Source organism: Tursiops truncatus, chromosome X, assembly GCF_011762595.2.
Source record: "Tursiops truncatus isolate mTurTru1 chromosome X, mTurTru1.mat.Y, whole genome shotgun sequence".
In the NCBI taxonomy this organism is placed as follows: domain Eukaryota; kingdom Metazoa; phylum Chordata; class Mammalia; order Artiodactyla; family Delphinidae; genus Tursiops; species Tursiops truncatus.
This window is the reverse complement of record NC_047055.1, coordinates 97,688,494-97,716,132: the sequence shown is the minus strand read 5'-3', so window position 1 is coordinate 97,716,132 and position 27,639 is coordinate 97,688,494. Positions and strand designations below refer to the sequence as shown.

The following is a 27,639-nucleotide window of genomic DNA, read 5'->3' as shown; positions in this document are numbered from 1 at the left end:
GCTTAGCTGTATATATCAAATGTGGTCTAATCTAATGGTTCTCAACTTCTACGTGCATCTAGGCCTGTTAAAACATATCACTGTCCTATGTCCCAGCGTTGATTATTAAGTAGGTCTTTGTTGGAGCCCAAAGATTTGTATTTCTAACATGTTTCCAGTAGATGCTGATGCTGCAATTTTGAGGATCTAACTTTGACTAGCACTGGTTTAGTGATCTATAAAATTTATTAAATATTTTAATGGTTTTTATATTTTATTCTTTTACTTCTTTGTTTGAGTCTATATTGTAAACTGGTTTTGACCATTCCGTGGATTTTCTGGTTGCTGCTGTTTCAACTAATTCTCAGTTATCTCTTATACATTGACCCATATGAAATTGCTGATATTCAACTCTCTTTAACGTATAAAAATTTCAGTTTCATGTGTGCCAACCCAGTCCTTCAAGTTACCATGTTTTAGTTTTTTTGCATGCATTTTTATTACTTATGCATGTATTATTTTGCTAAATTGTTTTATGTAGATCCATTTATTAAATGAATTATTCATATTTTCTGAATTTGCTTAGAGATTTAGCTTTAAGTTGGAACCAGTGGTCTAGTGTAGTAATTAATTCATGGAAATTAAAAAAAACATATTTACACTTAATATTCAGTTCTCTAAAAGGTATATCCCCTTTGATCAGTAACCCTGTGGGACAGTTTGTGGTGAAAGACTTGGCAAAATACAAGGACCATGCACTTGTTGCAATGCTTCAATCAACCACGACACACATTCACAATCATAACACAAGTAAGGAGTTAATAAAGGATGCTCTGATAGCCTTTCCCAATGACCGAGCTGCAAGTATCCGGTCTGGAGAAGAGCATAAACATTTCAGGTAATGTGCTATATTAAATACCTGAAATTTTGTAAGATACAATAACCAGCATGACATGCAGAGATCTTATCAGATCCTGCTGTAACAAATTAGTGATCGTAATAATAATAATAGCAAAATTTAATTTTCTCTCTCTTTTTTTTTTCTTTTACATCAGAGGAGTGGTTGCTGAATGCTATCATCTAACCTCTCATCTCTATTGCGTACTTGCCAGGACTTGTGAATGGTTTACCAGATGATTCTTAAAATATGCTGTCAACAAGTAGAGAAGAAGAATAGAAATAATCACTTTTGGAAATGTATACAGTCCTCAGAGTAGTCATGTTCATTAATTATGGCTGAGAGCCTGAATTTATCTAAGATTAAAAATTTTAAACTGTGATAAACAAGTTGTTCTCGTCTTCATTGTCATTATCTTCATCCCTATGCTATCATCTTTGTTCAGTCCCCTCAAAGTCACATTTTCAATAACCTTTACCAAAGTGAACTAAAACCTCCCCAATTATAAGGACTATGAGTGATAGTAAGCCTCAATTTAAAAATTACCCCATTTTCAAAGAAATTACTACCATGTCAATGCTTAGTGAGAATAAACCCAGTCAACCTGACATCTTTATTTGGGCCATTAGCTCAGGAATGGTTTTTATACATTTGAGGATGAACTGGGTTTCTTTTCTGCCTGCTTGTTTAACTGTCTAAACTTGACCATGTCCCTGGGCTTTCTCTACTTGTCTCTTTACCTTTGGTGAGTCTTCAAGTTCACTTACTTTTATAGTCATTTTCTTAAAATACCATTTGATTTTTTAGTCTATAATTGTTTTATTATCCACAATTGGAAAATTCTGGGTTTTTATATAGTCTATTTTATGATTTTATTTTACAGATTCCATCAACAGCAGTCTTTATCTCTCTTTTTTTACTTGACAAGTACCATAAAACACACACGCATAAAAATTATGCAGACTCCATTTTAAATAATTATACAGTATAAAAAAGAAAACTCATCCCACCCTGCAGAGGTAGCTGCTGGAAATAATTTTTAAATGTATCATTTTCAATTATTCCTTATGCTTATACAAATATATCTATATAGAGATATAATGTGTTAATTTAACATTAACATTTTGTTCCTGTCTAAGTATTAATCAGATGATCTCAAAATGCCAGGATTTTTTTGAAGAAGGCTAATGTAAGCATCCCATGGTCATAATTATTTTTCTCAATTTACTCTTTTCCATGCTAATAGAAATACAAAATTTAGTCCAGTTATTTTCTGGCTAGCAAATAGTAATGAACATTTAAGTAATGAAATTTTATAGTGTATTAAGTTGTTGTAATTATAATTGCTGTTTTATTTTTTAATGCTTTTTACCTTTTCAATTTTTGAGAAGAAAATAAGGTAAGAATTTTTGTCTAGTTTTATTTAATGCAGTATATGTCTTGTGTTCAGAATAGTGTGTTATATTAGGCATTCAGTAAAAATTTTTTTAATAAATAAGTGAGGAAAAATGCTTTATTTACATAGTAATTTTTGTTGTCTGTACTTTGCACATTTAAAAAAAATCACCTACTCAAAGTTGCAGAGGTATTTCTTAAAGTTTATTCTTTAAGGAGCTGATAAGCATTTAGATATGTTAGTAAGCAGCTCTGTGTCACTTTAGGCACCTCCTGTACTACTTCTTTTTAAGTCCCTCCTTTTCTCCTTGTTACAGAGAGAGGGACTTCAGATATAGGAATTATTTCTAGGTTCTAAAGGTGGTTAAGGATCCCAGAGCCTGAAGGGAGATTTAAATATATCAACAACTATCTGAGTAACAAAGCATTTGTTTCTCTTATTGCCTCACTCTCTTAAAGTCTTTAACTCAGTTCAAGCTGTATTACTGTTACCACTGAGGAATTATCAAAAACAGGAAGAAATATTAGATATTAGATTAAATTTCATTTGACTGTATATGACTACTAGGTTTATACTTAGGAGTTAATTATTAAGGGTGAGAATCTCAATGATTAATAAAATTTGCTGAAGACTGAGGTAGCCTAAGGCCAAAAGATGTGAATAATTGTACTTTTTGTTTTTATGGAAAATATGTGGTAGGTGAAAGGAAGTGCATGCACCAGTTGAGTGAATGTGAGATGTAGAGTAGTTTGCAGTTCTTCTTTGGATTTTTTTTATCTGTATAGATTTATTGCTGATGGTTATTTCATAAGCTCTGAGATATTAAGAAAGCATGATTTAACAAAAGGATTTATTATTCTATATATTCTTTTATGATTTTGATCACAGTGATCTAAAAGTAATTAACTATTAGGAAACACTAATCAGATTCAGATCTAGTTCCATCTGTAATCTAGAACTGCCCAAATTGCCTACTTGACTAATACTCCCCAAGAGTGGGTTTAGGGTAGGTCCTACTTCTTCCCAGTGACCTTAGGGATTTCCTGTGATTAGGTTAAGAAGAAGATTAGATGTCATTCTATTTCTACATGTAATAATGTCTTGGTATATAAAAGGACTAGAATCTGTCCTGTTCACCGTTCTGTGCCCATATCCTGGCATAGGAGGCACTCAGTAAATACTGATTGAATAAATGCATATATATATACACCTAAATATTAACATGTGTTGCTCATATTGTAGGACGATTTTCACAAAGATTCCAAGATATAACTATGTGGATCCTGATTTTGCATATACTAAATTTGAAAAAATAGAAAAGAAAGCACATGAAAAGCATTATGCAGGATACATTAAATATTTAAGAAATGTGCGCCTGCAGAAAGAAGAACAGAGGTAAAGTTCACTTCCTCAAACAGTATGAAACAGCATGGTGCCTGTAGAGCCAGAATTTTTTTCTTTACTCTTTAGGTTCTTTTTAGTGATTTAAATGACTTTTCATGTATGAAAATAGCAAAACATTGAACTACTTTAACTGTATTTATTTCCTTTTTTACTTCTGATTTGGGAATGTCTTGGGTGGGCTTCCCCAGAAGCAGATTCTGAGACAGGAATTCCAGCACATGTGATTTTTGGAGAATGTTCTTTTGGGAGAAACCTGCACAATATGAGGAAAGCAGGAGAGGGCAGAAGAGAGAACTCAGAAATAATGTGTTTCAAATAAAGTTTACTCTCAGCCTGATACCTAGGGTCTTTTGAGCATAAATTATACCATGAGCATAAATTAAACACCTTGAGGAGGTGTTTGAGAATGGGGTCCCTTAACAGACGGCAATTTTATGCAGATTAGTGCTTCCATCTGCTTCAGTGGATCTGAGTGGGTCAGTAACAGCATGTACTATGGGGAATATTTGGATTTACTGATGTATTTTCTAAAAGACCTAGCCTCAGTTAATTATTATTATGATTTCACTAGGAAACACATGTACTCATATAATGATACAGACATAGGATTACAGCCAGCATCGGGTCTAAAGTCACCCACATTCTCAGAAGCGGAAATAGAAGAGTTATCTTCAGCACAGCATTGGATCAAGTGTAACCAATTGCTAAGTACCAGAAATATAGCATCCACGGAGACAAAGTCTTTGAGAAGAAAGGCATGTGCAATATTTTACATTTTATTATACCATGAAAATTCTTAAAATACCTTTTGCTAATATTGAACAATTAATTTTGGAATAATGTGATTTCTCACAGGTTCTCAAAGGACTTAAATCAGACCCATCCTCACCCCATGAAAAACATGATTGCAGCTTAATCTTGACACCAAAGCAAATTCATCAAGTAATTGTTGGTAAGAATCTATAAAAACCTAATGAACAATTTTTTAACAGATTTATTGAAGTATAATTTATATTACATAAAATTCACCAGGTCAAAGCATGAAAATCAATGAATTTCAGTGAATTTACAGGTTTATGCAACTGTCATCACAATTCAGTTTTACAGTGCTGCCATCACCCTCATGTCTATATACAAGTTACTCCCAATTCCCAGCCCTAGCCCCAGGCAACCATTAATTAGCTTTCTATCTGTATAGATTTGCCTATTCTGAACATTTCATGTAAAAGAAATCATAATATGTGGTTTCCCTTATATTGTTTCTTTAGCTTAGCATAATGTTGGTAAGGTTCATCCTTGTGGTAGTAGGTATAAATATTTTGTTCCTTTTTGTATCTAAATAGTATCTCATTTTATTAGGAATACCACATTTTGTTTATCCATTTACCAGTTGATGGACATTGAGCTATTTCCAGTTTGAGGCTATTGTGAATATTGCTGCTATAAACACTCACATATAATTCTTCGAGTGAACATATGTTTTTATTTCTTTTGGTTAGATTCCTAGGAGTAGAATTGCTGAGTCATATGGTAAGTTTGTGTCTAACTTTTAAAGAAATTGCCAAAAATTTTCCACAGTGACTGCACCAAGTTACAATCCCTCCAACAGTGTATGAGGGTTACAGTTTCTCCACATTTTCACCAGCAATTATTATTTTCTGTCTTTTTGATTACAGCCATCCTAGCGGGTGCGAAATGTTCTCTCATTGTGATTTTTATTTGCATTTCCTTTTTGACTAAGGTGTTGAATATATTTTCATGCATTTACTTAGAGGTACAACTATTTAAATTGTATATCTTGGAGAAATGTCTTTGCCCAATTTTTAATTTGAATATTTACCTTCTTATTACAGAGTTGTAGGAATTGTTTATGTATTCTGAGTACAAGTTTTTTTTATCAGATATATGATTTCCAAATATTTTCCCTAAGTCTGTGGCTTTTTTTTTCTTTTCATATTCTTAATAATGTTGTTTAAAGCACAGAGTTTTTTAATTTAAATGAAATCGAATTTACTAAATTTTTTACTTTTATAGATCATGCTTTTGATATCATGCCCAACAATCTTTAGCTAGCTCAAGGTCACAAATATTTTCTCCTATTTTCTTTTAAACAGTTTATATTTTTAGGTCTTATGTTTAGGACTACAGTTCCTTTTTTTTTTTTTTTTTTGTGGTACGCGGACCTCTCACTGTTGTGGCCTCTCCTGTTGCAGAGCTCTGGACGCGTAGGCTCAGCGACCATGGCTCACGGGCCCAGCCGCTCCGCGGCACGTGGGATCCTCCTGGACCGGGGCACGAACCCGTGTCCCCTGCATTGGCAGGTGGACTCTCAACCACTGAGCCACCAGGGAAGCCCCTACAATTCCTTTTTATGTTTTAAAAAATTTTGTTTATGGTATGAGTTGAGTCTAAATTCATATTATAACATATGGATATTCAATGGTCCTAGCACCATTTGTTGAAAATACTATCATTTCTCATTGAATTGCCTTGACACCTTTGTCGAAAATCAAATGACCAAATGTGTCAGGGTTTGTTTCTGGATTCTTAATTCTGTTCCATTGATATGTATTTCTATCCCAATGACAATTCTATACTGTCGATAAGTAGCTTTATGGTAAGTTTTGAAATCAGTAAGTGCAAGTCCTCCAAATTTGCTCTTCTTTTTCAGGATTGCTTTGGTTATTCTAGGTATAAATAGGATCTTATTAGACCCACTTTGTCTGTCTTGTTCTTGTATCTCTGTCTTAATATTTCTGGCTCACCTCTGTATTGCTTGCCTCAACCAGTACTGAAACCTCATAATTCATGGGACATTGAGGCAGAGTACTCAGGAAGTTCTTGCCTCAGTAGTGGAGAATAATTATTACTATTTAGAGCATGGCTCTGGACCTGGGTAACATTCATAAAAGAAAGATCTGGAAGGACCAGTCTGTTTTGAGGTAACTTCCTTCCAGAGCAGAGCTCAAGAATATTATAGGAATATGAAAAAAATATCCCATACCTAATGAGGTAAAATTTACTATATTGACATCCAAACAAAGATTACAATACATAAGAAGCAGGAAAATACAACCCATAATAAAGAGAATTATTAATCAGTTAAATCTGATAAATACTGATACATAGGTTAGAATTATCAGACAACGACACTAAAACAGTTATTGTACCTGTATTCCATTTATTCAAAAGGTTATGCAGAGCAATTATACTCCAATAAAGATGTAGAAAAAAAAAATTATGCAGAGACATAGAAGATATGCAAAAACGATCCATATAATCTACAGATTCACCACAGTTCCAACCAAAATCCCATCAGGATCTTTTGTAGAAATTGACAGGCTCATTTTAAAATTCATGTGGAAATGCAATGTAATTAGAATAGTCAAAACAGTTTTGAAAAAGGAAAAACATGTTGGAGATAAAACACTGCTTGATTTCAAGATTTATTATAAAGCTATAGTAAACCAAACCGTATGTTATTGGCATAAATATAGAACAATGAAACATAAGTAAGGTTCAGAAATAGACCTATATATATTGGACAAATGAATTTTGACAAAGGTAAAAGGCAGTGAGGTTCAAAAAGGTGCAGAAAGCATAGTCTTTTCAATAAGTAATGCTACAGACCTACTAGAGAATGGACTTGAGGATATGGGGAGGGGGAAGGGCAAGCTGTGACAGAGTGAGAGAGTGGCATGGACATATATACACTACTAAATGTAAAATAGATAGCTAGTGGGAAGCAGCCGCGTAGCACAGGGAGATCAGGTAGGTGGTTTGTGACCACCTAGGGGGTGGGATAGGAAGGGTGGGAGGGAGGGAGATGCAAGAGGGAAGAGATATGGGAACATATGTATATGTATAACTGATTCACTTTGTTATAAAGCAGAAACTAACACACCATTGTAATGCAATTATACTCCAATAAAGACGTTAAAAACAAAAACAAAAACAAAAAACAAAAAAAACGAATGTGACCATGTACAAAAATTAACTCAATATGGATCAAAGATCTAAACTTAAGAGCTAAAACTATAAAACTCTTGGAAGAAAACAGGTGAAATTTTTCATGGCATTGGGTTTGGCAATGATTTCTTGGATATGATACCAAAAGCATAGGCAACAAAGGAAAAAATAAACCAGATTTCATCAAAATGAAAAACTTTTTTGTGCATCAAAGCACACAATCAATAGAGTGAAAAGACAACCTTCGTAATATGAAAAAATATTTGCAAATAGTATATTTGATAAGTGATTAATATCCAGGATGTATAAAGAACTCCTACAACTCAACAACAAGAAACACAATTAAAAATGCACAAAACTTGAATAGACATTTCTCCCAAGAAGACATAAAAATTCTCTGTAAGCACATGAAAAGATGCTCAATATCATTAGTCATTAGTGAAATGCAAATCAAAACCACAATGAGATACCACGTCACATGTGTTAGTATGGCTGTGATTAAAAAAAAAAAAAGTAGTGCTAGTTACATCATGTGCCAAAACTAAATCAAAATAGATCATAAGCCATGTGCTTCCTTCCTTATAGAAGATACAATGACAAATAAGCACATGGAAAGATGCACAACATTGTTCATTGTAAGGGAAACACAAAATAACACCACAATGAGATACTGCTATAAATCTATTAGAATGGCTGAAAAACTTACCATTTCAATTATTGCTGAAGATGTGAGGAAACTGGGACTCTTGTACACTGCTAGTGGGAATATGAAGTTATACAACCACTTTAAAGCAGTTTGGCAGTTTCTTAAACATTTAAACACACATGTACCATATTACCCATCCATTATACTCCTAGATATTTATCCAAAAGAAATGAGGGCATATTTTCAAACAAATACTTGTTCGCAAATGTTTTAGCATCCTTAATTTTAACAGGCCATACCTGGGAAGAATCGAAGTGTTAACAGGTGATACATAAACATTCACCTATAATAGACTACTACTTAGTAATATAAAGGAATGGACTGTTGACACATGAAACATCTTAAATGGATCTCTAGAGAGTTTGCTGAGTGAAAGAAATCAGAGAAAAACCATACATGCTATATTATTCCACTCATATTAAAGTCTAGAAAATGCAAACTGATTTATAATGACATAAAGCAGATGAGTGTTTGTCTGGAAAGGGGGAATACAGAGGATTGTGGTAGGGAGAAACTATAAAGGGGCCAAGTATATTTTTTGGAGTGATGGATGGTCACTCTCTTCATTGTGGTGATCGTTTCAGGTATTTCACCTGTATTTAGGTGTATACATATGTCAATGCTTATGAAATTCTGTACTTTAAACATGTACAGTTTGCTGTATACCAGTTAAAATTAAATTAAGCTGTTAAAAAAGAAGGATAAGACATAATTAAGATTGTTATGATATAAAAACTTCTGGCATTTAAAGAGGAAAACTTAAAAGTTAAACAGTGAGTCATGGGAAGTTACCAATTTCTGTAAGTTCTGGATAAGTGAACATAAATGCATTTATGGGAGTGGAGAGGGTGTAGGAGTATGCAAATTCATGTACTGAGTTATAATTAGTGCTAATAATTTTGTCATGAAATTTTCCATATAATCACAATATGTATTGAATTTTGGCCAATCACCTCAAATTATGGACATTTAGATAAAAAGCTCTGTTAACAATTTCTGATATATAGTAACTATTTTAAGTACTATTTTTAACGAATTAATCGATCAGCATATAGTATGAAAACTTAAATAAGTCAATGAACACGTTTGTCAACATTAAGCTTAGTAACTCTTCATTTTTTCAGGGCTCTCTGCCCTTAACTTTGGTGATGTTTGTGTGAACTCAACAAATACTCGTCTATTACATGTTATTAATATGCTACCTATTCATATTTTGATCCAGTTAGATGTCAATTTGCAAGAACTTCGGAAGACCAACCAATTTTCATATGTGATTCCACCTACAGCTAGTACTTCTGTTTCAATGATATTTGAATCTCCCACCATTGGAAAATTTTGGAAGTAAGATTTATTTTCAAATTTCTGTTTGCTAGAATCAAAATGTCGTTTTGTATATTTACCCCAATTATTGTAGTATATATTATGTTTGGTCCCCAAACATAGAAACTATATGTGCAGCAATATGTAGATTTGTAGATTCATATTTCAATGGTAGTCTAATTACCTTTCATAATTATTTTGATATTGTTTACTAAGAATTGTTGATGTCAATCAATAATATATACATTTTACATGTAACTGAATTCTACCATTCAGTTAAGAGGTGTTAGTTAAATTTGGATGCCTTTGCTGTGTTACAGGTCTTTCACCTGTCAGTCAACAATATGCCTGGTGGGCACATCCTAGTGATGGCAGTTGTCTTGCCAGTAAAACTTGAGCTATCTGCTAATGAGCTAGTACTGAGACCACAAGGCTTCTTGGTGAAAACATGTTTTAGGGGGATGGTTAGGTTGTATAATCATCAGAATTATTTTGTCAAATTTGAATGGCAACTGATAAATACAGGAAAAGGGATGGCATTTTCCATTTGTCCAGCTAAAGGTAATAGTTTATTCTGTTGTTTGATTTAGACATTCATTTATTCATGTATTCAGGCATTAATCATATCTGGAGTGTGTACTGTATAATGGTGATAAGAATGTAGAAGTAAATCACAAATGGTCTTGGGACAATGGGACATTCCTTCCCTCCTTCCTTCCCTATGTCCTTCCCTTCCTCTCCCCCTCCCTCCCTCTTTATCTCTAACTTAGAGATAGTCTTCATTTGAGATCTAAGTAGACTATACTTCAGGTCACAGAGGAGTCCTGGTTCATTGAATTCTTGCCTTAGGTGCTTTTCCTGTGAATATCAGTCATTTCCAAATCGTGACTTCTATATAACTCTACCAGTGTTGGTACCAGGGAGTGTTATAAACAAGCTCGAGTATTAATTTAAGTTCACTTAATTTTAGTGCAGATATAGGTGGAGATGTTGACAAATTTAACAAGTGGAAGTGGAGGACTGTCCCTTTATTATGGCTGGAGATCATTGATATAACCATATTTAATCGTTTTATTAATCTGGATAGATTTAGCACAATCCCAGATTATAATTTATTAAGCATTTGAGGTATACTTCTATCAATATTTAGCAGATTCATTTGACCAAGCTCTTTTTTGTTGTTGTTGTTATTAATACTGAAAATACTGGGTCCCGCCCCAAACTAGAAAGAAGTGGAGTAAATGATCAGAGAAGAAAAAGAAAATATTTCTGCAGATTTCAGAGATTCTAGATAAACCTTCTCCAGTTTTTTTGAACAGGAGGTATCAGTTGTAGTTACATTATCTGCATTCCAGCTATAGGTTCTGATCAAGCACGTGATATGACACTAAGGGTGTCAGAAAAGCACAGTGCACAGGTACTTTTCCTTGTATTTCTGCATCCTAGCCAGTGTTGAGTGGCTGGGCTTCCCCCTTGTGGCTGCCATGGAAATGCCGTGAAAATGCTTCATTTGTCAAAAGTGTAATTACAATGTTATAAACTTCTCATGGTTTTTAGTACTCTATTTTTACAGGGAGATTTTAGTATTTACTTTTCTTTTCTTTGGGTTTCTCATAACACCTCTTACATTTTTTAAAATCAAAGCAAAAAACACAAAGACATTTAATTCCGAATATAGTGTTAGTATGAATACCATTAGCCTTTAAGTACATTTTTTTTTTTTTTTTTTGCGGTATGCGGGCCTCTCACTGTTGTGGCCTCTCCCGCTGCGGAGCACAGGCTCCGGATGCGCAGGCTCAGTGGCCGTGGCTCACGGGCCCAGCTGCTCCGCGGCACGTGGGATCCCCCTGAACCGGGGCATGAACCCGTGACCCCTGCATTGGCAGGCGGACTCTCAACCACTGCGCCACCAGGGAAGCCCATCCTTTAAGTACTTTTAATTTTTTTAGAACACAAATGATACAGTACTTGAATCTATTTGATATAGCATCGAGGAAAGTATGCATAATTTATATTATATACCTAGATTTCTCTAATGTCATTTTCCTTCTGCTGCTCAGAATATTCATATAATAATTACTCACTTTTGTTTTTGCCTCTTTGTATAAATCTTTTTCTTTTAACATCTTTATTGGAGTATAATTGCTTTACAATGGTGTGTTAGTTTCTGCTTTATAACAAAGTGAATCAGCTATACATATACATATATCCCCACATCTCCTCCCTGTTGCGTCTCCCTCCCACCCTCCCTATCCCACCCCTCTAGGTGGTCACAAAGTATGGAGCTGATCTCCCTGTGCTATGTGGCTGCTTCCCACTAGCTATCTATTTTACATTTGGTAGTGTATATATATGTCAATGCTACTCTCTCACTTCGTCCCAGCTTACCCTTCCCCCTCCCCAAGCCCTCAAGTCCATTCTCTACGTCTGCGTCTTTATTTCTGTCCTCCCCTTAGGTTCTTCAGAACCATTTTTATTTTATTTTTCTTAGATTCCTTATATATGTGTTAGCTTATGGTACTTGTTTTTCTCTTTGGGACTCGCTTCACTCTGTATGACAAACGCTAGGTCCATCCACCTCACTACAAATAACTCAATTTCATTTCTTTTTAAGGCTGAGTAATATTCCATTAAATATATGTACCACATCTTCTTTATCCATTCATCTGTCAGTGGACACTTAGGTGGCTTCCATGTCCTGGCTATTGTAAATAGAGCTGCAGTGAACATTGTGGTCCCTGACTCTTTCTGAATTATGGTTTTCTCAGGGTATATTCCCAGTAGTGGAATTGCTGGGTCGTATGGTAGTTCTAGTTTTAGTTTTTTAAGGAACCTCCATACTGTTCTCCATAGTGGCTGTATCAATTTACATTCCCACCAACAGTGCAAGAGGGTTCCCTTTTCTCCACACCCTCTCCAGCATTTATTGTTTGTAGATTCTTTGATGATGGCCATTCTGACCGGTGTGAGGTGATACCTCATTGTAGTTTTGATTTGCATTTCTCTAATGACTAGTGATGTTGAGCATCCTTTTATGTGTCTGCTGGCAATCTGTATATCTTCTTTGGAGCAATGTCTGTTTAGGTCTTCTGCCCATTTTTGGATTGGGTTATTTGTTTTTTGATATTGAGCTGCATGAGCTGCTTATAAATGTTGGAGATGAATCCTTTGTCTATTGATTCATTTGCAAATATTTTCTCCCATTCTGAGGGTTGTCTTTTTGTCTTGTTTCTGGTTTCCTTTGCTGTGCAAAAGCTTTTAATTTTCATTAGGTCCCATTTGTTTATTTGTATTTTTATTTCCATTTCTCTAGGAGGTGGGTCAAAAAGGATCTTGCTGTGATGTATGTCATAGAGTGTCCTGCCTATGTTTTCCTCTAAGAGTTTGATGGTGTCTGGCCTTAAATTTAGGTCTTTAATCCATTTTGAGTTTATTTTTGTGTATGGCATTAGGGCATGTTCTAATTTCATTCTATTACATGTAGCTGTCCAGTTTTCCTGGCACCACTTATTGAAGAGGCTGTCTTTTCTCCACTGTCCATTCCTGCCTCCTTTATCAAAAATAAGGTGACCATATGTGCATGGGTTTATCTCTGAGCTTTCTATCCTGTTCCATTGATCTATCTTTCTATTTTTGTGTCAGTACCATACTGTCTTGATTACTGTAGCTTTGTAGTATAGTCTGAAGTCAGGGAGCCTGATTCCTCCAGCTCCGTTTTTCTTTCTCAAGATTGCTTTGGCTATTCGAGGTCTTTTGTATTTCCAAACAAATTGTGAAATATTTTGATCTAGTTCTATGGAAAATGCCATACGTAGTTTGATAGAGATTGCATTGAATCTGTAGATTGCTTTGGGTAGTATAGTCATTTTCACACAGTTGATTCTTCCAATCCAAGAACATGGTGTATCTTTCCACCTTTTTTTTATCATCTTTAATTTCTTAGATCAGTGTCTTATAATTTTCTGCATACAGGTCTTTTGTCTCCTTAGGTAGGTTTATTCCTAGATATTTTATTCTTTTTGTTGCAATGGTAAATGGGAATGTTTCCCTAATTTCTCTTTCAGATTTTTCATCACTAGTGTATAGGAATGCAAGAGATTTCTGTGCATTAATTTTGTATCCTGCTACTTTACCAAATTCATTGATTAGCTCTAGTTGTTTTCTGGTAGCATCTTTAGGATTCTCTATGTATAGGATCATGTCATCTGCAAACAGTGACAGCTTTACTTCTTCTTTTCCAATTTGGATTCCTTTTATTTCCTTTTCTTCTTTGATTGCTGTGGCTAAAACTTCCAAAACTATGTTGAATACTAGTGGTGAGAGTGGGAAGCCTTGTCTTGTTCCTGATCTTAGAGGAAATGGTTTCAGTTTTTCACCATTGAGGACGACGTTGGCTGTGGGTTTGTCATATATGCCCTTTATAATGTTGAGGAAAGTTCCCTGTATGCCTACTTTCTTCAGGGTTTTTATCATAAATGGGTGTTAATTTTGTCAAATCTTTCTCTGCATCTGTTGAGATGATGATATGCTTTTTCTCCTTCAGTTTGTTAATATGGTGTATCACAGTGATTGATTTGTGTATATTGAAGAATCCTTGCATTCCTGGGATAAAGCCCACTTGTTCATGGTGTATGATCCTTTTAATGTGCTGTTGAATTCTGTTTGCTCGTATTTTGTGGAGGATTTTTGCATCTGTGTTCATCAGTGATATTGGCCTGTAGTTTTCTTTCTTTGTGACATCTTTTTCTGGTATTGGTATCAGGGTGATGGTGGCCTTGTAGAATGAGTTTGGGAGTGTTCCACCCTCTGGTATATTTTGGAAGAGTTTGAGAAGGATGGGTATTAGGTCTTCTCTAAATGTTTGATAGAATTTGCCTGTGAAGCCATCTGCTCCTGGGCTTTTGTTTGCTAGAAGATTTTTAATCACAGTCTCAGTTTCAGTTCTTGTGATTGGTCTGTTTATATTTTCTCTTTCTTCTTGGTTCAGTCTTGGAAGATTGTGTTCTTCTAAGAATGTGTCCATTTCTTCCAGGTTGTCCATTTTATTGGCATATAGTTGCTTGTAGTAATCTCTCATGACCATTTGTATTTCTGCAGTGTCAGTTGTTATTTCTTTTTATTTTCTAGTTCTATTGATTTGAGTCTTTTCCCTTTTTTTCTGATGAGTGTGGCTAATGGTTTATCAATTTTGTTCATCTTCTCAAAGAACCAGCTTTTAGTTTTATTGATCTCCGCTATTGTTTCCTTCATTTCTCTCTGATCTGATCTTTATGATTTCTTTCCTTCTGCTAACTTTGGGGCTTTATTGTTCTTCTTTCTCTAATTGCTTTAGCTGTAAGGTTAGGTTGTTTATTTGAGATGTTTCTTGTTTCTTGAGGTAGAATTGTATTGCTATTAACTTCTCTCTTAGAACTGCTTTTGCTGCATCCCATAGGTTTTGGGTTGTTGTGTTTTCATTGTCATTTGTTTCTAGGTATTTTTTGATTTCCTCTTTGATTTCTTCAGTGATCTCTTGGTTATTTAGTAGTGTATTGTTTAGCTTCCATGTGTTTGTATTTGTTACAGATTTTTTCCTGTAATTGATACTTAGTCTCATAGCGTTGTGGTCGGAAAAGATACTTGATATGATTTCAATTTTCTTAAATTTACCAAGGCTTGATTTGTGACCCAATATATGATCTATCCTGGAGAATATTCCATGAGCATTTGAGAAGAAATTGTATTCTGTTGTTTTTGAATGGAATGTCCTATTAATATCAATTAAGTCCATCTTGCTTAATGTATTATTTAAAGCTTGTGTTTCCTTATTTATTTTCATTTTGGATGATCTGTCCTTTGGTGAAAGTGGGGTGTTAAAGTCCCCTGCTATGATTGTGTTACTGTCAGTTTCCCCTTTTGTGGCTGTTAGCATTTGCCTTTTTTATTGAGGTGCTCCTATGTTGGGTGTATAAATATTTACAATTGTATATCATCTTCTTGGATCGATCCCTTGATCATTATGTAGTGTCCTTCTTTGTCTCTTGTAATAGTCTTTATTTTAAAGTCCATTTTGTCTAATATGAGAATTGCTACTCCAGCTGTCTTTTGATTTCCATTTGCATGGAGTATCTTTTTCCATCCCCTCATTTTCAGTCTGTATGTGTCCCTAGGTCTGAAGTGGGTCTTTTTTGGACAGCGTATATACGGGTCTTGTTTTTATATGCATTCTGCCAGTCTGTGTCTTTTAGTTGGAGCATTTAATACATTTACATTTAAGGTATTTATCAATATGTCTGTTCCTATTACCATTTTCTTAATTATTTTGTGTTTGTTATTGTAGGTCTTTTCCTTTCTTGTGTTTCCTGCCTAGAGAAGTTCCTTTAGCATTTGTTGTAAAGCTGGTTTGGTGGTGCTGAATTCTCTTAGCTTTTGTTTGCCTGTAAGGGTTTTAATTTCTCAATCAAATCTGAATGAGATCCTTGCTGGGTAGAGTAATCTTGGTTGTAGGTTTTTCTCCTTCATCACTTTAAATATGTTCTGCCACTCCCTTCTGGCTTGCAGAGTTTCTTCTGAAAGATCAGCTGTTAACCTTCTGGGGATTCCCTTGTGTGTTATTTGTTGTTTTTCCCTTGCTGCTTTTAATATGTTTTCTTTGTATTTAATTTTTGACAGTTTGATTAATATATGTCTTGGTGTATTTCTCCTTGGATTTACCCTGTATGGGACTCTCTGTGCTTCCTGGACTTGATTAACTATTTCTTTTCCCATATTAGGGAAGTTTTCAACTATAATCTCTTCAAATATTTTCTCAGTCTCTTTCTTTTTCTCTTCTTTTTGGGAACCCCTATAATTCGAATGTTGGTGCGTTTAATGTTGTCCCAGAGGTCTGTGAGACGGTCCTCAGTTCTTTTCATTCTTTTTTCTTTATTCTGCTCTGCAGTAGTTATTTCCACTATTTTATCTTCCAGGTCACTTATCTGTTCTGTCTCAGTTATTCTGCTCTTGATTCCTTCTAGAGAATTTTAAATTTTGTTTATTATGTTGTTCATCATTGTTATTTGCTCTTTAGTTCTTGTAGATCCTTGTTAAACGATTCTTGTATTTTCTCCATTCTATTTCCAATATTGTGGATCATCTTTACTATCATTACTGTAAATTCTTTTTCAGGTAGACTGCCTATTTTCTCTTCATTTGTTTAGTCTGTTGAGTTTTTACCTTGCTCCTTCATCTGCTGTGTGTTTCTCTGTCTCCTCATTTTGCTTAACTTACTGTGTTTGGCGTCTCCTTTTCACGGGCTGCAGGTTCTTCGTTCCCATTGTTTTTGGTGTTTGCCCCCAGTGGCTAAGGTTGAGTCAGTAGGTTGTGTAGGCTTACTGCTGGAGGGGACTGGTGCCTACGTTCTGGTGGATGAGACTGGATCTTGTCTTTGTGGTGGGTAGGACCACATCTGGTGGTGTGTTTTGGGGTGTCTCTGACCTTATTATGATTTTAAGCAGCTTCTCTGGTATTGGGTGTGGTTTTGTTCCTGTCTTGCTAGTTGTTTGCCATAGGGTGTCCAGCACTGTAGCTTGCTGTTTGTTGAGTGGAGCTGGGTCTTAGCCTTGAGATGGAGATCTCTGGGAGAGCTTTAGCCATTTGATATTTTGTGGAGCTGGGAGGTCTTTGATGAACCAGTGTCCTGAACTTGGCTCTCCCTCCTCAGAGGCACAGGCCTGACACCCGGCCGGAACACCAAGACCTTGTCAGCCACACAGCTCAGAAGAAAAGGGAGGAGAAAGAAAGAAAGAAAGAAAGAAAGAAGGAATAAAATAAAATAAAGTTATTAAAATAAAAGAAAATATTTTAAAAAATTAAAAAGTCAGGGCTTCCCTGGTGGCGCAGTGGTTGAGAGTCCACCTGCCGATGCAGGGGATACGGGTTCGTGCCCCGGTCCAGGAAGAGCCCACATGCCGCGGAGTGGCTAGGCCCATGAGCCATGGCCGCTGAGCCTGCGTGTCTGGAGCCTGTTCCTCTGCAACAGGAGAGGCCACAACAGTGAGAGGCCCGCGTACCGCAAAAAAAAAAAAAAAAAGAAAATTAAAAAGTCATTAAAGGAAGAAGAAAGAGGAGAGCAACCAAACCAATAAAAAAATCCACCAATGATAACAAGCTCTAAAAACTATAGTAAGAAAAAAACAACAAAACACAGACAGACAGCCCCCTAGGACAAATGGTGAAAGCAAAGCTATACGGACAAAATTGCACAACTAAGCGTACGTATACATACTCCCAAAAAGAGAAAACGGAAAAATATATATATAACTTTTGGGAGGTCTGAGGTCTTTTTCCAGCATTCAGTAGGTGTTCTGTAGGAGTTGTTCCACATGTAGATGTGTTTCTGATGTATTTGTGGGGAGGAAGGTGATCTCCACGTCTTACTCCTCCACCATCTTGAAGGTCTCCTGTATAAATCTTTTTATTGAGTTATTTTTCTTACATCCCTTTTGTATATCGTGTTGGAAAAGAAGAAGTTTTCTTCTACCCTTAGGTTCTTCTAGTTGGTATAAGAATTAAACTGACATGGGACAGATTAACAGGAGAAAATCACACAAAAGTTTAATAACATGTATCCGTGAGACAGACCCAGGAAAACCCCATAACTTGCCAGAGTGGCCAAATCCTCACCTTAAATGTTGTCTTCAGCTAAAGACAAAAGAGGATGTTGGGGGTAGTGGATTGGGGCTTCAAAGGTGAGAAAGGGAATTCACATGCAGATGGAAAAGCAAATGTTTGGTAAACAGATGTTTCCTGGATCATGGTACACAGAGTAGACTTGATCTCTAGGCCCAGCTGAGTCTCCCCTATCATAGCCAGCCCATATTCTTTGCATGTATCTCTGGTGATAGCTCTATTCTGGGAACTAGCCCTTTATCTAAATTCTTTTAGGCAGTTAAGGAAGAGGTAACAAGAAAAAACTTCCTGAGTCTTCTTCTATTTCTTAAAAATAATCAGTTTAGGGCTTCCCTGGTGGCGCAATTGTTGAGAGTCTGCCTGCCGATGCAGGGGACACGGGTTCATGCCCCGGTCTGGGAAGATCCCATATGCCGCGGAGCGGCTGGGCCCGTGAGCCATGGCCGTTGAGCCTGCGCGTCTGGAGCCTGTTGCTCCGCAGCGGGAGAGGCTACAACAGTGAGAGGCCTGCGTACCGCAATAAAAAAAAATAATAATAATAATCAGCTTAAATTAATCCTCATGCCAAAGAGACACATTTTGGGGTGGCAAATTTTTGTGCCCCTAGAATTGGTTTTACATCCTACATAATGCATTTAATCATATCCCTCTCTATTGTTTTGTAAACTAAAGTGAAGAGTTATAATTTAAATTTTATGTTGTGATTGTCCTTCTTTCCTGAGGCATGATACATTTTGGATTTGTATTTGGATAGTGGATATTATAAGGGGAGAATGGAAGAGTGGATTGATGTTTTCTAAGGTAGAATTGGTTTCTCATATGACTTTTTCATTAGATATTGTTTATGTTTCTGCTTGTTTTCTTATGTGTTCATCCTTGTTGTCTTTAACCATACTGAACTCTTGAGTCCACTCAGTCCTCAGCCTTGTCTTCAGTCAGTTCACTCTCATTGTCTTTCTCAATTCTGTCACTCCTTGGCCGTTTGTAGTACCTTCCCTGCCAATCCCAGCCATGCTCAATTCAGCCATCCAACTTATTTCTCCTGTCCCATGATATACATAATATTCCTGGAGAAAAATATATAGCCATGCTGGTTGAAGGGAAATTATTGACCTCAAGCTAACCCTCTCAATATGGATCTATAATCCTTGTGCTGCTCTCAACTCTTCTCTGAAAGCTTAGGTGTCTTTATAAATAGCATTGACTCTTCTTTGTCAGAGTTACTTCCCATCACAGTCTTCTCTACACATCACTCACTTCTAGTGCCATCACTTGACTTCTACATTTCCCGCAGACTTTGTCCTCCTGCAGAGTTCCTGCTCATTCTTCAGTCACAACTCAAATGCCATCTCCTTATGATGAAGTTTCCTCCACTTTCTTGGGCTAATTTAGAACTCCCCACCCAACCTCTTTTCCACTCCCATTGTGTATTTGTTACATCACCTACAGTTATTTGTTTATGTCCATCTCCTGTTGTGGTAGATGTTACTAAGCCCAGATTATCTGATATCCATTCCCCTTCCTTATGGGACCCTCATTTTGTTTGGGGAAGCAGTGTTCTTATTTACGTATCTCTTTTCCCCAGCCTTTCTTGCCAATGAGATATGGACAGAAATTTCTTTTAGCTTCATCCCCCTTCTATATGCCAGGTACTGTTTGAAGTACTTCTGCTTATATTAGCTTATTTATTCCCTTTATCAATTCTCTAAGAAACAGTTGTTATCCCCACTTTATGTATGAGGAATCTGTGTTACATAGGTTTAGTAAATCGTCCAAAGTCTCAGCTAGTAAGTGTCAGAGCTGAAATTTGAACCAGGGAGTCTGACCGGAGAATTTGTGCTCTTTTTAACGACTGTGCTTTGATACCTTTCCACACAGAGGAAGGCCACGTGATAAGGAATGGCAGTGTGGGAAGCTAGGAGCATTGCTCCTTCAAGGCATTGTCAACCTGTTAAGGCAGCCCTGGAATACCTGCCCATGGACTTCTGATTGCATAAGATAAATAAACTCGTATCTACCTAACCTACTGTAACAGGACTTATTGTTACTTATAGACAAATATAATTCTGATGGATCCCAACTAGACTGTTAGCTCTTCCACGAGTAGTTTCTCCTCTTTTTATAAATTATTGTGCCAACTATAGTATTGGCATTCAAGAGTATTAATAATAATATCTGACACTGGGTGCTTTCTGGGCATTACACACTATGTTAATCCCTTTATGTGTGTTGTTATCTCCCTACGTGGCCACTGCAAAACTAGGAGGTAGGCACTATACCTTTTTCAAGGTTGAGAAAACTACTGTTGCATGTGAGTCAGCCTGACTCAAGGCAAAGTTTGTTGTGATGGTCACGCATGTCTCTGTTCAGTATCCTGTGCCTTTGAATCTCAGATGATCCCCTCTTCCTGAGGGAAGAGCTTCTAAGTCATTCTTTCCATCAAGTATTATTTTCTTAGACCAAAGGAGATGATGAATTTAAACAGGTAAAGCAGCTCACAGTAAATGTGCCTTATACCCTCCTGGGTTCTAAATACATTTGAATTATAGAAATGTGCTAATTGCTAATACCTACATCAGAAGTTATATCTCTAGGGATTTGAACATTAAAACAAACAAAAAAAAGCCTCTGGTAATGATAATTCCTTCCTCCAGAAACTGAATGAGTGTCCGGTGTGTTTCAGAGTGTTGAGAAATGTGGAGGGGACATTTGATCAGGGATCGCAGATGATTTTCTACTGTCTAGATGTAAAGTTATCTCTAATCCTAGAGTGTTGCTTCATTGATAAATTTAAATTTTTTTTGCTATATATTGGCATACTTTTTGTCAGATATTTTGATCTGCCTATTAAAGTTGGAGCATAAGGTATTCCCTGTATTTTGTTTAATTTAAATAATTTGTTATAAAATGTCATTACATGTTTATGCCATCTCTTATTTTGGATATTAAAAAATAAATATAGTTAAAATGTGGTAAATTTCTTGTTCTCTCTAAATTCTCTGTAGGCACTGTTGAGCCATACTCCCTATTGGAATGTGAAGTGACATGGCAGCTGGGATTTGATTCTCCAGAAAGGGGAGAATTTATTCTTCACATTAATGAAGGAAACACGCTGACACTGAAATGTCTTGCACATGTAATGATTTCCCTTGAATATTATTTTTATTTTGAGGGCTATAGATTGGTTGAGTATGCATATGCGTATATAGTTGCGTATATATACTATGTTAGTAAAAACTGATTTTACATGTAATACTTAGTTAGCTAAAGTGTCTTAACATCTTCTTGGAGCCACTTCTCTACCATAAATGAAGACTTTGCTAAAAAATGTGTTGTATTATCTAGAATTAACTCAGAAATCCAAAACTTTTGTGCCAACAATACTAGATTGTTATTAGAGACTATAATACCATGGGAGCCACTTGAAATTAAATTATTTCTTTAATAAGTGCCAAAGAAAACTAGAGAAAATTATTGCATTTTTTGTATTTAGTTGTAATTAATAATTCAGTATGAAATGGATCATGTGATTTATATAGCAAGGAAATATAGAAAATTCTTCCATATTCCATATGGAATATACTTATAATAAAAATGTAAGTAAAGTGAAGGCTGCAATATGTAATTTTAACTTTCTTTCTGTGGTAGAACCCAGAAGACCTTAACTTCATGGCTCTTAATTACCAAGGATATGCTTTACATGTGTACCAAATTCCCTTCCCAACATTCTTAGTAATTTAACACAACCCAATGCTGTTTTACTAAATCCCATCTCTGTCTCCAGGCCATGATCATGTTCTTACATATTTTAGCTATAAAGAAGCTTATAGCCTTAAGATATAAGAGATCCATCCACTTTTATGATGGCAAGTGGCAGTCAGAAATCAATAGGGTCTTTCCTTTGCCCCAGGCTTGAAATAAGCTGCTGCTTTCACTATGTTTAAATCACTTATTAATTCTTTTTACAACTTTGTATTGAAGTATAGTATACTACAGAAAGGTGCACATATTATAAAGTATGTATCACTCAATTATTTTTTATAAACTAGTAACACCCTTGTAACTCACACCCAGATCAACCTGATCAAGAAACAGAACATGACTAGCATCACAAAAGAACCCCCCTAGTCCACACTTCAGTCACTATGTGTCCCTCCCAGGATCATCACAATCGTTACTTCTAAGAGCATAGATTAATTTTGGCTTTAAACTGTATATAAATGTCATCACACCATATGTTCTCTTCTATGCCTGTCTTCTTTTGTTCATAATTAGGTTTGTGGGATGCATCTATGCTGATACATGTGGTGACAGATTATTCATTCTCACTCCTGAATAGCATTCCATTTGGTTAGACTATACAATCAGTTTTCCATCACACAGCTGATGAGGGTTTGGATTGTTTCAGATTTTTGGCTAATGTAATAGTGCTTCTATTAACATTCTCTGTCTTTTGGTGAACATATGTATACAGTTCTTTAACTGTTATTTACATAACTGTGTTTGACAAGTTTACTAATATAAATTTGCTCATATACTCACCCCATGTGTATTTTTTCTAACAAATAAAAGATGAGCAATTTAGTAATGTAGACTTAGCATTAATAATAAGTATCATTTTTTTTAAAAAGAATTATTGGAGTATAGTTGATTTACAATGTTGTATTAGTTTTAGGTGTACAGCAAAGTGAATCAGTTATATGTATACATGTATCCAGTCTTTTTTTTTTAAGATTCTTTTTCCATATAGGCCATTACAGAGTATTGAGTAGAGTTCCCTGCACTACGCAGCAGGTTCTTATTAGTTATCTGTTTTATATATAGTAGTGTGTATATGTCAGTCCCAGTCTCCCAATTTATCCCTCCCCCCCTTATCCCCTGATAACCATAAGGTATCATTTATTAATTATTGTGTCTCAGGTACGATGCAAAATGACGTTCTTGTATTATCTCATTTAATCCTTACAGCAACTCTATAAGGAATGTATTAATAACTCAATTGATGGGTGAGAAAATGGAGCATTAGAATGGTTAATTATCTAGTACAAGTTCACACGTGCAGTAAATGCCCTATTGGAATTTATATCCAAAGTGATCTGCCTCCACAGCCTTTGCCATTACCCTCTCATAAAATTTGATTTCCACTTTCCCTACACTAGGGTTGGTTAAGAATTAAACTCTGAGATGTCAGTGTACTGAACTAGATTATTTTTGGCCAATTTTTCAAGCCCTTGAGTTTAAGTGAACTTACTTAAGAGTAAGTGAAGTGTTACTCTTAAGAAAGGAAAGAAGGGGGAATGTGAAACAATTAAATAAAATGTTCATTTAAGTTTTTTCATTAATTATGAAGGACTTACTTGACCATTTCATCTTTTGTTAGCTTTGTTTGAAAGTTTATTTTTCCAGTTATCCGAATCATGTTCTTCAACTAATTATACGAATGTATTAAAATCTCCTAAGACAATAAGAAATAATATGTATTATTTATAGTAGGGTCTATTGTAAAGAGCACTGAATGAGGAATTAGAAATCTTGGGTTCTAGTTCACCTTGGTTACTATTTGCTTTCCTGTAAAATGGGAGAGGTGGATAATATCAACGTTTCCAAAAAGTGTTTTATGTTGCTGTAGTTCTATGAAGTGGTTTGTGTAGGACAGGGCGAGGGAGTCCTGTGCCTAAGTAATTCTGTGAATCACAGTGTACTACCTCCCCATTCTCAGATAAGCAAAGTGTACATTATCAGCATATTAAGCCCTATGAGAAGACTTCTAGTAGAAACATGCCTGGATAATCTCTCTTGGCATGTTATTTCCCATACTTACATGACCCTTGAACTTTTTCCTTTTGTGTAGCACATGGTAACACCTTGTATGTAGTGGGGCAGATGGTCTCTAGTATCCCCTTCAGTGACTAATCTACATCATTCTCAGTCATGGATTTACTTCGTCCTTAGAGTTATCTTACTCTCTCTGCCTTCCTCAGTTTAGGAGTACATTGTAAATATTCCACTCTTTTCCTTTCTCTTAAGAACACCATAAAATCTGATAACGCTTCGTATTTTAGAAATTTCTATGAAGCTGAAAAAGTTTGAGTTATCTTGTGGGGGATTAAAAAAATGTTTACTGTTATTTCAATTTCATGTTCCCTTTCTTCCTCTTATTAGCTTGGTCACACCAAGGTCGTTCTTTTAGAGCCAAGGATACTCTTCAGTGATAGCCCTCAAGGTTTAACAACTTGGAGAAAAGCCATTCTTCACAATGTAGGACCAAACCATGCTTATTTCAAGGTAATGTAGAATCTGGAAATCTTACTTGGATCAGATCACATTATAATTTGAACTATTTATTGCCATGAGTTCTATGCCATGAATACTTTAGTCTTTATAGATTGACTAATGCTAATATTTAGGTATTTCATATCAGATTTATCTGAATACATTTCATCTACTTTATCCTTTTAGTTTCCCATAAAATTTGTCTCTATCTCTCCCTTCCTTCCTTAATCTCTCCCTTCCTTCTCCTCTTACCCCTCTTTTGCTTTCTTTCTGTTATTTTGTTTTATTGGGAAAAAAAGATGATTTCAAAAAAACTAACATTTAAAAAAATATGCAGTGTTTATGTTACATTCAGTATTTAATTACATGCTTTTCCTTTTTTTCCTCGTTTTCACTCTGTCATCAAGACTGTTACGGTAGCAACTGGGACCTAGATCAAGACCATTCTAAAGATATTCTATTTATAGTTGTTACTCCTGATTTAAATTGTGGGGCGGGTGGTGTTTAAATTGGTAATAGATGTTTTTTTTTTTAACTGAGAAACATTAACATCTCCTAATAGTGACAGTAGAGGTTAGCATTTGAGATCTTTCTTTCAAGCTTGTATTTACATGTCTTCTGCCCAGACAAGCAAAGGAGGGTACCCTTTTCTACTCTGTTGCTTCAGAATTAGTTCTGAAGTCTGTTTGTTCCCTCATCCCCTAAAATATGTTAACCAATTTCCCTTCAAATTATTCTGACTTAAGGCATGATAGATAAGCCTAAATTGGCCTCTGACAAACCACACCTTAACTCTTGTGGTAAGTTACTTTTTTGAAGGTCAAAATGATATCTTAGACATTAGGCTATAAAGGAAATAATAAAGAAGAGTAGGTTACTTTATCATCTTGCCTCCCCACTAACTTTGCTTTCAGTTTTTTAGGATCAGGGAAAAGACAGGCTATCAAAATAGTATCTAGAATTTTGGCATCTCTCCAACAGATACATCTCATCCTTTCCTTGTAAGTTTTGCAAAGGCTTGAAAACACTTCAGATAATAACCTTCATCGTCCTGTTTGAATTGGAAGATGCCATTACTAAAAGTTCTGTTTGCTGGGTTAGGGGTGCAAATCCTTGTTGAAGTTCAAATTGTTTCTCTGGTGTTTGAAAATCTATTTCAAAACCATCTCATGCTGTGTGCCTGTAGGTCCTCTCTCTATGTACTGGTCTAGAAGTTTTCCTATGAAAGCTTTGGAACAATAACTTTAAAGGATAAGTGACATTTCTGCAAATTTTTGATTATAGGTTTGTGACCAGAGTCTTTTGTCTGTGATTGATGTTGTTCCATCACAAGGAATCATTCCATTGGGGGGGCTAACTGTTCTCAATACCTCCTGTACTCCTACTGTAGCAGGAAAATTTGATACAGGAGCAAAGGTATGTTTATGCATATGTGTGTTTGCTCCTTATATATGTGTCTGTGGATTTGTTTGGTTATGATATTTATAATAGTAGGTATAATTCTATAAAATGTTATATACATGTTTATTCTTAGAAAGCTTATTTTAATGATTTCTTCTAATGGGGATGGGTTTTACTATTATGACACTAAAGAGTAATTTAAAAAATTTCTGTTATTTTTCTATTCTAAATTTCTAATTGAGTTAGCTCTACAGAGGTGCAGTTTTTAGAAATCTAAAAAATAAACAACCTTACTTATACATCGGTTGTAAAAATGGTTAGCAGAACTTGGCAAGAGGATTTGTAGAAAATATTTTTGGTGAAAGTTGCTAATGGAAGTTTCTACTATGTTGAAATGGATACATTTCATTGATATGAGGCATTTTTCACATGAACTTGGAATATTTGGCATCTCTAACTTGTGACAAGCCCTCGCTAGTCACAGAGCAAAGGATTGTTTTTTCCATGGTGTTAATTAGATACCTAAGGAAAAAATAATCAGTTTTGGAATGCTAATTTTAAATAGCTTTAATGACTATAGGAATCATAGGAAAATTGTATATGACGTTAATATCTGTATTTTATAGCACACATAAAATGTTTTACTATTTTATGTTCTGGGAATTATGTAAATGAAAAGGTATTACCTTGATTTTAGGGACTTCTCTAAGTGTTCATTAAACAGAATAAATAAAACATGTAAGACCAGTCTGTAGTAAATTTTACTTATTATAAACTCATGGAATGGAATGCTCTTAATCTTCAATTTGATGATAAACTCTGTGCATTTACTCACATTAAAAAAGTAATATGTGCACTATCATCAGATCAAAATGAACGGCTTAAGAGATATCCTCCATTTTATCCTTCAATTTCCCATAATCATTAGTTCTTAAATAATATTTAGCTTAATATAATAAACACCAATTTACCTGGCCCCCAAATAAACAACCTAATAATTATATCTTACTTTTATAAAGAAGTATAGGGGGCTTCCCTGGTGGCGCATTGGTTACGAATCCGCCTGTCAATGCAGGGGACATGGGTTCGAGCCCTGGTCTGGGAAGATCCCACAAGCCACGGAGCAACTAAGCCCGTGCGCCACAACTACAGAGCCTGCGCTCTAGATCCCACGCGCCACAACTACTGAAGCCCGAGAGCCTAGAGCCCCTGCCCCACAACAGGAGAGGCCACCGCGATGAGAAGCCCGTGCACCACAAGGAAGAGTAGCCCCCACTCGCCACAGCTAGAGAAGGCCCGTGCACAGCAACGAAGACCCAGCACAGCCAAAAATAATTAAATAAAACAAATAAATTACAAAAACAAAAGTATATATTGAAAGATGTTTATAAAGTGTATATTGTGGTATACGGTCTGATATTTAGGCAGAATTTTTGTATATTATTTTGGAAAAAATAAAAAACATAGCCACTAAAATATAGGTTTTACTGAGATTAGTTTCCACTGTATTTTAGAGAACCATGCTGTTTTTACAAAGCTTACCTTTTTAACAGTATATTATAATGAGATTCCTTTATTCATCCATTCCATGCGTACTTACTGGGCACATATTATGTGTTAGGCTCTGTTGCGTTGCTAGGAATG

The 27,639-nt window shown here is 35.5% G+C and overlaps 1 protein-coding gene across 1 annotated transcript in view; it reads left to right on the top strand.

Moving 5' to 3' along the window:
* CFAP47 (cilia and flagella associated protein 47) overlaps positions 1-27,639 on the top strand; it is a 516,906-nt gene that overhangs the window by 86,008 nt on the left and 403,259 nt on the right. Inside the window, 10 exon segments of the mRNA XM_073798895.1 lie at positions 664-877; positions 3,516-3,668; positions 4,249-4,432; positions 4,533-4,629; positions 9,477-9,693; positions 9,993-10,000; positions 10,003-10,233; positions 21,327-21,457; positions 24,484-24,606; positions 25,879-26,010. Of these exon segments, the coding sequence (XP_073654996.1) occupies positions 664-877; positions 3,516-3,668; positions 4,249-4,432; positions 4,533-4,629; positions 9,477-9,693; positions 9,993-10,000; positions 10,003-10,233; positions 21,327-21,457; positions 24,484-24,606; positions 25,879-26,010 (1,490 nt within the window).